The sequence below is a fragment of the Podarcis raffonei genome, chromosome 6 (assembly GCF_027172205.1).
Source record: "Podarcis raffonei isolate rPodRaf1 chromosome 6, rPodRaf1.pri, whole genome shotgun sequence".
In the NCBI taxonomy this organism is placed as follows: Eukaryota; Metazoa; Chordata; class Lepidosauria; order Squamata; family Lacertidae; genus Podarcis; species Podarcis raffonei.
Window position 1 is genome coordinate 68,799,259 of NC_070607.1, and position 13,359 is coordinate 68,812,617.

At 41.0% G+C, this 13,359-nt stretch overlaps 1 protein-coding gene across 8 annotated transcripts in view; it reads right to left on the bottom strand.

Moving 5' to 3' along the window:
• Positions 1-13,359, bottom strand: part of LOC128416285 (copine-1-like) — a 51,054-nt gene that overhangs the window by 12,007 nt on the left and 25,688 nt on the right. For all 8 annotated transcript variants that reach the window (XM_053393827.1, XM_053393830.1, XM_053393829.1 and 5 more), the window contains 3 exons: positions 4,139-4,267; positions 2,094-2,273; positions 228-302 (listed from right to left, as the gene is read on the bottom strand). In XM_053393827.1, coding sequence (XP_053249802.1) covers positions 228-302; positions 2,094-2,273; positions 4,139-4,267 — 384 coding nt within the window. The remainder of the gene's footprint in view (positions 1-227; positions 303-2,093; positions 2,274-4,138; positions 4,268-13,359) is intronic.

Sequence of the window (13,359 nt, forward strand, 5' to 3'; positions counted from 1 at the left end):
GATTGAAGTTCAGCAAAGGATGCCTGTCTAATCTCAGTTGGGCGGGAATTCCATAGACGTGGAACACCCCCCACCCCAAACACTAAATGAATGGCTCCTAGTAGTTATGAGCCACGCAGCTGAGCTATGGGGGACCACCAACAAGGATTTTAAAGGGTTCCCCAAAGCAATTATTGGTGAAAAAAATTGTAGAGGAATCTTAAACTAGCCAGAAATGAGTTTCTTACCGTAACAGTGCCTTTTCCTGCAGGTTTTCCTTTCTTCAGCATTAAAGGCTGAGTGACAGTTTTACTTGACACAATCTAAAGAAGAATGAAAACTATGCATCCATTACAAAAGTCACATAAAGTGATATATTCTACCCTGAGGCAGAAATGTGAAGGAAGAAATATCATTGGCAAGAAGCCAATTAACATGCTGTCAACACAACAGACATTTTTGCAGCTATCAGTTATAACAGCCAATCATAACCATTTACATAGTGTGAAATTTTATCATGAATCCCAAAAGCATTTGCCAAGATACATGTCAATGTAACTATATAAGTGTAATGAGAAACAGATTTGAACTTTTACGTGATTTAACCATTTGGATTTTCAGACAGTTCCCAAAGCCTCAGGATGCATTATTTTAAATTAAAAGGACAAACACAATAAGGATCAAGTAAACTCACATGCCAAGGTGCTGAAAGGATTGTGTAACTCAGCCCTAAGAACAACATCCAATGCTGTAACAACATGTTATGGCAAATGACTTGCTGCCACCAGCAGCCCCTTATCCAGAGCTTTCATTGTCAGCAATGTAATAGCTCTCCTTTACATCCACAGGTGTGGCAGTGGGTGTGCTGGACTGTTGCCTTGCCTTGGTAATGGACTGGATAAGAGCCAATGAAGTGAAGCTCAATCCAGATGAGACAGAGGCTCTGTTAGTGGGTGGTTCCCTAGACCGCATAGATGGGAGGTTGCCTGCTCTTGATGGGGTTCCATTCCCTCTGAAGGAATAGCATGGAGGTGCCACTGGATCCATTGCTGTCGCTTGAGGCTCAGGTGGCCTTGGTGGCATAGAGTGCCTTCCATCAGCTTTGGCTGGGGACCCAGCTGCACCCCTATCCGGACAGGGATAGCCTAACTTCTGTTGTCTATGTTTTGGTACATGGGGTTGCCTCTGAAGACAGTTCAGCTGGAGCAGAATTCAGTGGCCAGGTTGCTTACAAGGGCAAGACGGTTGGAGCCAATCCTGGCTGAACTGCACTGGCTGCCAATTAGTTTTCAGTCCCAATTCAAAGTGCTGGTTTCAACCTATAAAACTTTAAATGGATAAGGACTACAATACCTCAAGGATCGCTTTCCCCCATATGAACCAACTCAAACCCTGCAATCACTATCTGAGACCCTTCTTCATGTGCCTCCTCCAGGAATGGTCAGGAGGGCAGCAACATGAGAACTGGCCTTTTCTATTCCCTGCTTGTGGAATGCTGTCCCCAGGGACCGGGGAGGCTCGCCTGGTGCCTTTGTTATATATCTTTAGGCGGCAGGCAAACATATTCCTCTATGGGCTTTTAAACTGTGTGTGTGTGTTTATATTGTAAATCACCCAGTGATCTTTGAATAAAGGGTGGGATAGAAATTTAATAAATAATAATAATTATTGTTATTATCCTTGCTGCCAACATAACATTGCTGCATTGTAAGTTTTCCTACCCTATTTCATTGGCACATGTGGGGGCGAGCACTCCTGCAATGCCATGCCACACCTCACATTTTGGGTTACTTAGAGTCAGCATACATCAGGCATAAGGTCAACATCTATTTCGAAGCCGAGGGGTGGGACTGAGAACAACTCTATTATGGAATTATTGTCATGTGCAATAGTCACAGTGAGGTCTGGTTTTAGGGTTGGCAAGACTGATGTTTGCTAGTGTCCAGCAAACAAGCAGGCCCATAGAGTCCTGCACCACCACGCAAAAGGAGGCAATTGATGCAAGTACTTCTACACTTAACTGAAAGCTTTCAGAATATTAACTCCTCCTTTCATCTGTGTAATTAAAAGATGATAAAATAGCATGTAGCATTACAGTACTTGTTTTCCAGTACCTGTCCCAAGGTGCACTCTGCCCCTCCAAGAAAGTCATCATCATTTAAGTCATAGGATTTGTTATCAATGTCGTAAATGCCAAATTTCAGTTTCTGAACTTTCTCAAAATAATAATCAATCCGCAGCTTCTTTGAAAATTGAGGATTCTGGCAATTCTTTATTTTTTCAGTTCGATCCAACTGTAACAATACAACAAGAAAGGGAAATGTCATGCTTAACACTCACATTCTTCAACAGAAAACTAGAGGTGTGATCTAACCAAAGTTAAGTACTTTCTAAGTTCTACTTTCAGTGGGAGAGATTTAAGCCTGTTCTTAATCCCTCTGAAACTATTTGGATTGAAAAGTGCTTCGTTTTAACTTAAGAGGAAGAAAAATGGTTGAATATGCCAAAGTTATTGCAATTTTAGGTGTTTGGCTGCATCTCTTGTTGAAATTCTAGAGCACCTCTGCCAGCCAGTGACAAAAATACTGAGCTAGAGGAACCAATCATCTGACTTGATATAAAGCAGTTTCCTACACAACACTTTTCTGTGGCTGCTTACCACAGGGGAAACAGTTCATGGAAGCATATCTTCCATGGTGGTCTTCTCGTTAAGGACCAAAGAAGCAAAAATACAAAGGAAAACACCAATGTCCTTTCTTTCTGTAGGTTGTTCAGGTCATAAACTGGCCTGAGTCACATGGAATGCTAAGTCAAACTATGACATATTTTGAACAAGCAAGCATGCAAATACACAAAGCAAAAATTATGGCCACTTTGCTCCTTCCCTAAACCATAGTATGAGATTAAAATTATGTCTGATCCTAAGTTCATTGTTTGCCTCACTCCAAGCAAACCACAAAGTACAGCTAAAGTTTGTTTTTGGCTTGCTGCTCAAGGCTTGTTCGGAGGAGACAAAACCATGAACCTGGGTTCCCATGTAATGATAACTACAAGAAAGAAGATTCCACCTAAACATTAGGAAGAACTTCCTGACAGTAAGACAGCTGTTCGACAGTGGAATTTGCTGCCAAGGAGTGTGGTGGAGTCTCCTTCTTTGGAGGTCTTTAAGCAGAGGCTTGACAACCATATGTCAGGAGTGCTCTGATGGTGTTTCCTGCTTGGCAGGGGGTTGGACTCGATGGCCCTTGTGGTCTCTTCCAACTCTATGATTCTATGATATGCTAAACCATGGCATGGCTTAGTTTTGATTAGTGCAGCAGCAGTAAGCCTGGGGGAGCAGCAAGGCAGCTGCAGATTTTGCTCTGTGTGCTCACATTCTTGCTTGCTCAGGCTTACTCATTGTTTTGGATTGGCACTACATGTGACCCAGGCCAGTACAGAAATATACTGCCTTCAATCTTTCCACTGTCAATTACTTGTAGAAGACACAAAAAATAACAAGAGTTATGGGCAATCATGCTGGTCCATACACACACACACACACACACACACACACACACACACACATCTCCCCACAAGCTGCATAATAGTAATAGTTTTTTGTCAAAACAACCAAAACACCAAAGTTGTGAACAGGCTTCTGATTTCTCCTGAACACTTTTTCAGGTTGGATGTTGAGTAAAACCAGAAGGGGAGGATATGAAAAAGTTGGGTATGTTGACTCTGGGGCAACTAAAGATGTATTGTCTCCAGATGCAACTTCAAACAGTAAAAAGATTTGATAACATAGTGGAACTTTCAGCATTACAATGGGAATATTAAAAATGCTGATGCTATGTTGTTGCCGGCCTCCTTTCTCCACCAAAAGCCAGAGGGATTGAATTAGCAAATACAAAATTCAGTTAAAAATAATTTATAAAAACTTCCATGATTAAAAAGCTTGGGCTACGTAAAAGCCCTGTAATATTTTTATTTTAAAAAATGGGACATACAAAAAAAACCTGTGAGATTTTGTTGTCATTTAGCGCATTTAATTGCTTAAACCTGTAAAATATTAATCCTTAATTAATTTTAATCAAAACGTCAAGTGTTCAGATGTGTTCAGAAAGGAGACTGCCAACTTCTGGTAGTTTTAAAATTACTAGAAACAATTTCTTACTTCGGTCCATTGGTTTCCACCAACATCTTGAAGCAGGACACATAGAGGATCAGATTTTGAGCCAACATCTTTATCAAGCAGATTATCACATGATATGGACAGTTCCACCTTTGTCACGCAGTGCGCCATCTGTTAACAGAGTGAAAGGAGAATGTTGAATACTCATTAAACAATTAGGTCATAATAATAAGAAATATGCATACAGAATCACAAATCTTCAGAAAATGTCATCTGTGCAAACTGTTTCAGTTTCCTAATAATTTCTTTGGACTGCCATGTATTCTCTTGTCTTAACAGACCATAGAGCTAAATACATTTTCCTCCAAAAATAAAATAAAGAAATAAAAAAGTAATGATCAGGTACACTGCTTTAACTATTTGTCTGACACTCGCAGAAAGATTTGGCCAAATGCCATTTAATACGATGGTGTTAGGGTTGCTTCATACAGTCAGGTTTTCTAGAACATGAAAACTGCATGAAGCTGCACTATTCTTGTGCACATGCGTATTTCCCTGCAAAAACATGCAGTGTAACATTCAAATGGACCAAATGCAAAATGTGATAATCTGCACCTCAGTTTCACACTAATGTCAATATACAACAGAAATTGATCAGGGTTTAACATACAAACTGGCAAACTTTCAGACCACATGGCTCATTACTTTTCTGTTTCAACAGCATCACATGTCCATGGGCAGATGTTATGGAGAGGCTGGCTGACTTGGGATAACCCTAAGGAAATCTCAGATTGGTTGGAAATTAAGCAGGAAGAGATGAAGCCCTGCTTCAGATGCTACAGAAGCAACATCCGGCCCAACCAACCCTTTCATGCATCTAAATTTAGCTGATGTAAAAAGGGATTGTGTGGGGACACCATTTAGGCTTCCCAAACCCACTGCAAAGAATAGCTGTGCACACCTGAGAAGGTGCAAGAGCAACCAGAAGGTCCCAAGAACAGTTAACGTCTGTTTTGTCTCCATTTTTTTTACTTGACACCCTCTCTCTTGTCTATAGGGCCCAGCCACCACACAGGCTTAACCTGTAACAGTAGTTATTTTACCATGGGTAAATATAAATGAGGAAAACCACCACTAAATATTTCATTGTTCATGTTTCATTCCTTGTAGCTCACACTCCTTCACACATTGCCTCCACAACTGGCAAAGTCAGGACATGAAAAGCAGATGCCATAAGACCATCACTCATTACTCCTGTGATACGACTGCAAATCACTTTCTCACACAAATACAAAAGGCAATTCATAAGTAATAATCATCCACGAGTTCAGAAATATCCAAAAGAAAAGGAAGCCTCTGGGCAGACAGGACACCTTCTACAAGATGGGCACTCAAATCACGTGACTATGCACACTCAGAGGAGATATCAGGGTCTGACAGGCAGATATCTCTGATTGGTTTGTAATCCAACAGATGAAAGGGGCTAAATAGGTTTGAGGCCCTGCTAGATTTGTTCATACTTCATGGAATGGCAGATTCAACCCTGCCAGTTTGTTCTGGTTTCAGAGCCTCATAGATCTTCACTTCCTTTCAGAACTCCCACACTGGAAAGGTGGAAGGGAAAGACTTCACCAAAACCTATCGTCCCTCTCATAGCAGCACCATACAACAATTAATCTGAAAGCATATGCCTTGGCAGAATAGCTATGTTCCTTTAAAAAAAAAGCATTTTTATTCAAAATTTCAATAGCATACAAACATAAATGGACGCAACACAAAACTCAGTACATCTGTTGTTATATTTGCCATATAGTCCCAAGCCAGCTATGTTTCTTCAAAAATGTCCTTTTCTTAAATCACACTATTATCAGTTTATGCTGGTTCCAGGCAAATCTGCTATCCCTTGCAGTTAACCAAGTTTAAATGAGTTGCAAAGTTCCCATTCTCCTCTCACTTAAAGAAGCATTAGCTACTTTCCCAATGGCACTGCTAGAAGGAAGTAGCCTGCAACTCACCTACATCAGGTACTGGCAGACTTCAGGCTTGTGGGATCTTGCTTTTTTACTAGAACCCCAAGATCCTCAAAACACACACACTAAGAATTAAATAATTCAGAGCCTAGGAACTCATTTTGAGAGCCTGAATCGAACAAAGCTCACAGTCCTTCCACACGTTTCCCAACCTTTCTTCATTCCAGCAGTATAATGTGTTGGCAGCACTTGTTAATTCTGTTACTGCTTTTTTCAAGCAACTGAGAGTCAGAAATTCTTGTAGAATGTCCTGAGATCTACCAGCAGACACAGATCTATCTTCTGCCCACCCTAAAAGGAAGGAAATTCACCACAAGTGCTACTGCTGAGAAGGGCAAGGGACACTCAACCAGAACTTTTCTTTGAAAATCACCCCCAAGTTAGGGCAATAACAGCAGTAAAGCAGAGAAAACTCATCTTCTTTCCAGCCACTGATCAAACTCTTGTCTGAGATTGCCTGGTCATTCTACAATTTACTATGGTGCTGCCCAAGGCAGGCTGGACTAAGCAATCTTGCATTCTAACTAGGGGGCTGGTGAGAGTTGTAGCCCAAAACATGTGGAGGGCATTAGGTATGGCAAAGGGTGCTTTAAATATTACAAGCTACCCATGAATGTCACTTCCAGATAATATTCAAGTGTCCTTTTGCAACATGTCTTTCTGCAGAAGTATAAACCAGGATGTGTCCATCCAGCAGAAGTTCACCCCACCTTGGGTCAGGTTATAGAGATAAGGCCCCTGATAGCTTCTACTTGTGTTGACCATTTCACCTGGAACATCTTACAATGCTCTTTCCAGTGACTAGATTCAATAGCCTATTGGTTTCTAGTGGTGGGTGATGATGCTGTTTGCTGTTTTGAGTTGTGTCCACATAATACAAAAGCCCTGGGAATAGCTTGTTGGTGAATCTTTCTGCCTGGATTGAAGTATGCCACCAGCTTATCTCCAATCATCCTTTGCATTTGCTTTAATATCACCATTATAGAGTCTCATAAGAGGAGCAATTTCCAGCCTCTGGAAAATTAGGAAGCTGCCATATACCAAAACAGGACAATTAGCGCCTTACTGTCTACACTGACTGACAGCAGGACTAACATTCCTAGCCATGCCTGGAGATGATCAGGATTGTACCTGAGACCTTCTGCATGCAAAGCAGATGTTCTGCCAATGAGCTACACCCCTTCCTCTTTGATGGTTTGGTCAAGTCCTTTAATAAAACCCTCCTGTATATACCATCTCAACCACAAAGATACAATTCCTGATCTTGTGTTATTTGATTTTCAGGCAGTCCCACAGGTCTCCCTGGAATTATCCCCTTCCTCTCTCCCACAGCTCACAATCTTCCATAGGGGAATCATGGGACAGAACAAACACAGCAACCCTGGAGCCTCAGATACAGAAATCAGTAGTGTTTATAGATGGTGTTGATTACATACAGAATACGGTAGCTTGACTAGGGTTCGGATAAGAAAAGGTACCACAAGAAGGAACGACAATATACCTGGGGATAAGGATTTTTAATAAGCCTAAGGTTACACAATACTTGTCAGATGTCTGAAGTATTTACTCCGAATTTGTTGCATGGCGGGCATGGGAGGAGCATTTCTCTCAACTCACCAGGGACAGATGAATTCACCAGCTGAATTCCAGTTTTCAGCTAATAGGGATAAACATAATGCAGCCCAGGCAGAATAAGGGCAGTGTGCTAAAAGAATAGGCAGCCTCACTGATGTCAAATTTGCACCACAATTTCTTTAATCCAACAATACAATACCACTCCCAGGAAGGTGCAACTGCCCAAAAGAAAGCAGGATGCAACATACAACAACAACAATAAACTTTTATTTATATCCTGCCCTCCCCAGCCGAAGTCGGGCTCAGGGTGGCTAACATCAGATATATAACGTTGGTATAAAATCAAACAATAATTAAATTACCTCCTAAAAACATGTCAAAATCAAACTAAAATCTAATTAGATGGCTTTCTGCAGGGTTAGGCTTAGGAAATGTAAGTGCTCATCGATTATCTTATATGGGCCTGTGAGAATGCTGGGAGGCCTCTTTCATATTAGTTCTTATACAAAAAGAAAAGGGGAGTCAGGCTGAGCCCTGACCAAAGGCCTGGCAGAACAACTCCATCTTGCAGGCCCTGCGGAAAGATGTCAGATCCCACAGGGCCCTGATTTCTTGTGACACAGTGTTCCACCAGGCCGGGGCCAAGGCCAAAAAGGCCCTGGCCCTGGTCAAGGCCAGCCTAATCTCTCTGAGGCCTGGGATCTCCAAGGTGTTATTATTTGCAGACCATAAGGTCCTCCAGGCGGCGTACCAGGAGAGGCAGTCCCGTAGGTATGAGGGTCCTAGGCCATATAGGGCTTTATAGAGTTTCAGGAAATGCTGAGTTAGAATACTGTGGAATTATTTTGTAGCCTTATTGTATTGGTCCTCAAGCCTAATGGCTCAACTTGGATCCAGCGAGATTTCTGGCAGGTCAATGCTGATCCTATGTTTTGTGTTGGTACAGGCTGAGTAAAGCCTGTTTCATCCACATTCATCCTTTTCAACGGAAGACTATTGCTTTAAGAGCATGTAACTTCAAGACTAGGCGACTGCAATGTCCTCTATATGGGATTTCCCATTTTTGTCTGGAAACTGCAGTTAGTGCAAAATGCAGCGGCATGATTGCTGACAGGAGTCTGTTGGCATATTACACCTGTGCTTGAAGATCTGCACTGACTGCCAGTTCACTACCAGCCTGAGTTGTTCTTATTGGTATAGAAAGTTCTTATTGGTATAGAAAGTTCTGTTTGGAACCGGTTTAAGGGATTGTCATAGCTCATGCGTGCAGTTTCACTTTGATCTGCAAAAGAGGCACTTCTGCTAGCGCCATACAATATCCTTTCTGCGTTTGTAAGGAGTCTTCCTTTGGCACCTATACTTTGCAGCTCACTACTGACATTAAGCTAGAACCATCACTATACTCCTTTTGATGCCTATTGAAAACCTTTCTGTTTTGGCAAGTCTATCCAGGCAGACGGTTTGGTTATATCGGTTCTAAATTTTGCTTCAGATGTTTGATTGTGATTAGATGCTTTTAATATATTTTTTAAAATTAAAAGGTCCCCTTTCAATAAAATTTGTAAGCCAGTTTCATGGCTCCTCTAATGTAAAAGTGCAGAGTAAGCACTAAAATAAATTAAGCTATTTTTGCCTGTCTTGCTCTCACACGTAGCCAGCTCAGAAACTGATCACAGCAATAATGTAAGAATACTTATCCAAGTCAGACCTAAGTTTTAGGTAAGCTAACAAGAGAAACTACTCACTTCGAAAGCTCTAATCCAATTGTCAGTGCATACTGAATTATTAGCATATGGTATTAAGGGAACATAAAGTACAATTAAATTTTATATTGATATAAATGCTGTATGATCAAGGTCTGATCACAGAATCTGTAGAGAATACATACAATTAAAAACCATTCACACAAACAGAAGCAATATATGAAAGCTTGCATTAGAAGAACAAAGAATACTTTATTCTTCCTATTAAAGAAAGCATACATCTTCTCTTTCTTGCTCACAAACTAAAGTAGATGATCAATGGTATAATCTAGTGTGTTATTATTTGTGCTATTGTATTTGAATTGTCTTTTATGGACCACTTTGAGCGCAATGTATTTGTGTAAAATGCAGAACATAAATAAACACATAAATACTATCGGCAACTTCCTGTGTTGCATCATTTCAGCAAATACACTGGTGGTTACAGCTTGTGATTTGTCTGGAGTGAGACAAACCACATGTCCAGGTTCAGATGATGCACTAAGCCAAATTGTGGCTTAGCTCACAGTAACACAGCAGCAGTACCAGTGAGGACAAGCAAAGCAGACACTATCTATTCTCAAGAACCGCACCTTAGCGCCAAGCCATGATTAGACTTAGCATTACATGTCAACTGAGCCAATGTCTCAATACGCCCCCACAATTAAGGAGAAACTCCCTACAAATAGAAAGCTAGAATACCAGGGTGGCTAGGTTAAAACCTTCTCTGCAAATGTGCAATTTGTTATTGGAAGCAGGGACAGTATGGTTGCAATTGTCCACCAACAATCTGAAAGTTAAGCTCTGTCATCTTTCTTTTACATTATGCAATTCCTTTAATTGCTACTATGTTCATTCAGTTTTAAATAATTGCTGCCTTTGATAAGATGAATAAATAAGCTTCTCTTTAACTCTAACTCTATGCAGACCTCAAAACATATTCCCCTAGGCATATTATTACACTAGAAAAAAGGAAAAGGTTTAAAGGTAAGATACCATTTAGTACATTCATATGAAGTATGCTACACTTCCGAAGCAAGTAATTCTTTTCAAAGGAAGGAATAGCTCCTAAGGTCACAGAACAAGGCAGAAACAAGTTTTTATAGTTTTTATAAAGGAGTGGGGAAATCTGTTAGGTGCTTACTCTGCAAAGTGAACTTGTATTTAATTTGAGCAAGACGTAAGATCCTCATCCACTGTATTCCACACTATACGAAATTGACTTCTTATTTGTGGTTCTAGGAAATTGACTTCTTATTTGTGGTTCTAGGAATGCATAATCCTATAACTACACAATGGATGGTGGTGTTATTTGCTACTTTGCTATGCAGGTCCCACTTAACAAACGGAATGTGTTCTCTGGAAATTGTTCATTAGGCGAGCATTCACATACCAGATCTACAATTTACACTATTTCCTATGAAAATATTTCTAATGCAGGATTTTCCAACCTTTCCCCATTTCTCTCCATGGTTTCTTCCTGAAATGGCTGCAGCCAATCAGCAAGAGAAAGAGAAAGGGGGAAAACGGATTTATCTGATCTCACCTGCTCCCCGATTTGTCCACTCTCTCTTGCTCTCTGATTTGTCCTATCTTGCCCCACCTCCCAGCCCTCTTTCTGTGGTTTCTACCCGAAAATGGCTGCCACCAACCAGCAAAGCACAAACAAGGATGTTGTTTGTTTGGATAAGTGAATCTGGAAAGTGTACAGCAGGTTTGGGCAAATTCTTTATGTGTGACTAAGTGAATCTTCGGCTAGCGGATAGCCGGACCTGTGTATATTGTTAAAGCCCTAGGAAGGGAGAACTAAAATCAAGCAGCATGAACAAAAACATTTTTAAATCACATTTAAAATCTAAGTTTAGAATTACTGTCTTGAAAAAAGTATTCTATTTTAAACATATCTGAGGGGTAGGCATGTTAGTCATTTGCAGCAAAAACAAAGATTCTTGTGACATCTTAAAAATTAACCAATTTATTATGTTACAAGCTTTCTTGGATTACAGCTCACTTCATCAGTCGCAAGACTTGGAAGGAGAGAGGAATTGGAGTCACAGTGGTCTATCTATCATTATTCTACCCACTGACCCAATTGCCCAAGAACTGTCTTCCCGTTTAGATTGTGTCTATCTAAGGTGTGTATTTAGGACAGAATATGGGTTTTGCTGGTGTACCGTGCTGCCCATTAACCTCCACTCTTGAGCTAAGGTATAGTCTCAGTGGTAGTGCTACAGTCCCATCATCATGGTAGGGTTTAAGCTTACTGAGGCTCCAAACCTCTGCTGGTGTGAGGCACCAATTAAAACGGCCCATCAGCTGATGGTTCTTGGAGGCTTGCCTTTCACTTCAAGAGGCAATCCTGTTAAAGCTCTGGTCCGCCTTTGAAAAGGGGAAAAGGCCTGAATAGTGGACAAAATTACTCATGAGATCTCTCGCTGGGATTTTTCTTTTTTTGGTGGGGGGGAGCAGGGAGTGATGTAATAAAGAAGAACAATAGCTAGAGCAATACTGGCAAAAGACTTGAGCAAGTCAAAATGAATACAGGGTAGAAACCATCTGAAAACCTACTCTATGGCAGAGATGGCAGCAAAGAAACTGCATTTCTGCCACCACTGCATTCCACAGTCATCCAGTGCAACTTTTTTGGGTGGTCAATGATCAGTTACATCTTGTTTCATGAAATAATAAAGACAGTACCAAATGATTTCCATCCAGTCTCCAGTACTCCATTCTTGGGAAAGGTGCTTAAGCATGTGGTGGCATCTTAACTTCAGGATTTTTTTAAATTTAAGACTGATTATCTAGAGCCATTTGAATGCAGTTTCAGGTTGGTTATGGGATGGAGGCAGCTTTGATTCTCTTGGTGGACAATCTACTCCAGGAACTGGACAGGGAGAGCATGTCCCTGGTGGTTCTGCCAGACTTCTCTGGGGCTTTTGTTACTATCAACCATGGAATCCTATTTTTGTGAACTGCCTGGTTGTGATAGGACTTGGAGGCACTGATTTATGGTGGTTCTAGTCCTTTGTGCGGGGTCAGTTCCAGAAGGTGGTGCTAGGGGACTCCTGCTTGATGATTTGGCCATTGGGCTATAGAATCCCTCGTGACTCCATCTTGCCTCAGTGCTAACAACTGTGTGAGAGCATCCGTGGTTTTGAGGTTCTGTGTTAATATGCTGATGATGCTCAATGCTACCTTTCCTTTCCATTTAAATCCAAGAAAGCTGTTCAGATTCTGAATCATTTTTTGACACCTATAAGACTGGATAAGAGTGAATACACTGAAGCCTGATTCAGACAAAGCAGAGTTGGTCCTGGCCTTAGTCTATCTTAGATGATAGCAGACCTCTTGGACACAGGTTTGCAGTTTGGGTGTGTTCCTAGCTTCAACCCTGTACCTGGAAGCCTGAGTTTCAGTGGTGGCCAAGTGCACTTTTTCATAGCTAAAGTTAGAATGCCATCTGCATCTTTTCCTGGCTATATCAAGTCTTCTCACAGTGACACATGCTGCTCTTCTATGCCACAAACTGCTTTCAACACACAACCAAAATATATTATATATAGTATTATATATCAGTATCACAAACACCTCCATGTTGGTGTGTATGTGTGTGTAGAGATCTGATTTCCAAGGTTAGGCATTATAAATGCAAGAAAAAGGCCTTGTAATGTATCATTTTGCCTTTCCATTTGACCGAGAAAGTCATGAAACATGACCCAGAGACATGAGAATACAGGAATGGCATCTTGCACTGCACCAAAATTGTCCACTAAGCCCTTGTAGTCATCTGCAGCCTTAGCCTTCAGGTAAGTGATCCTGTAAGTGATCTTTGTCTCTAAAAAGATACAATTGTTTAGTGCACACAAACTGCATGACCAGACATTTTGGATCATATACTTAGGATGTATAACAAGTT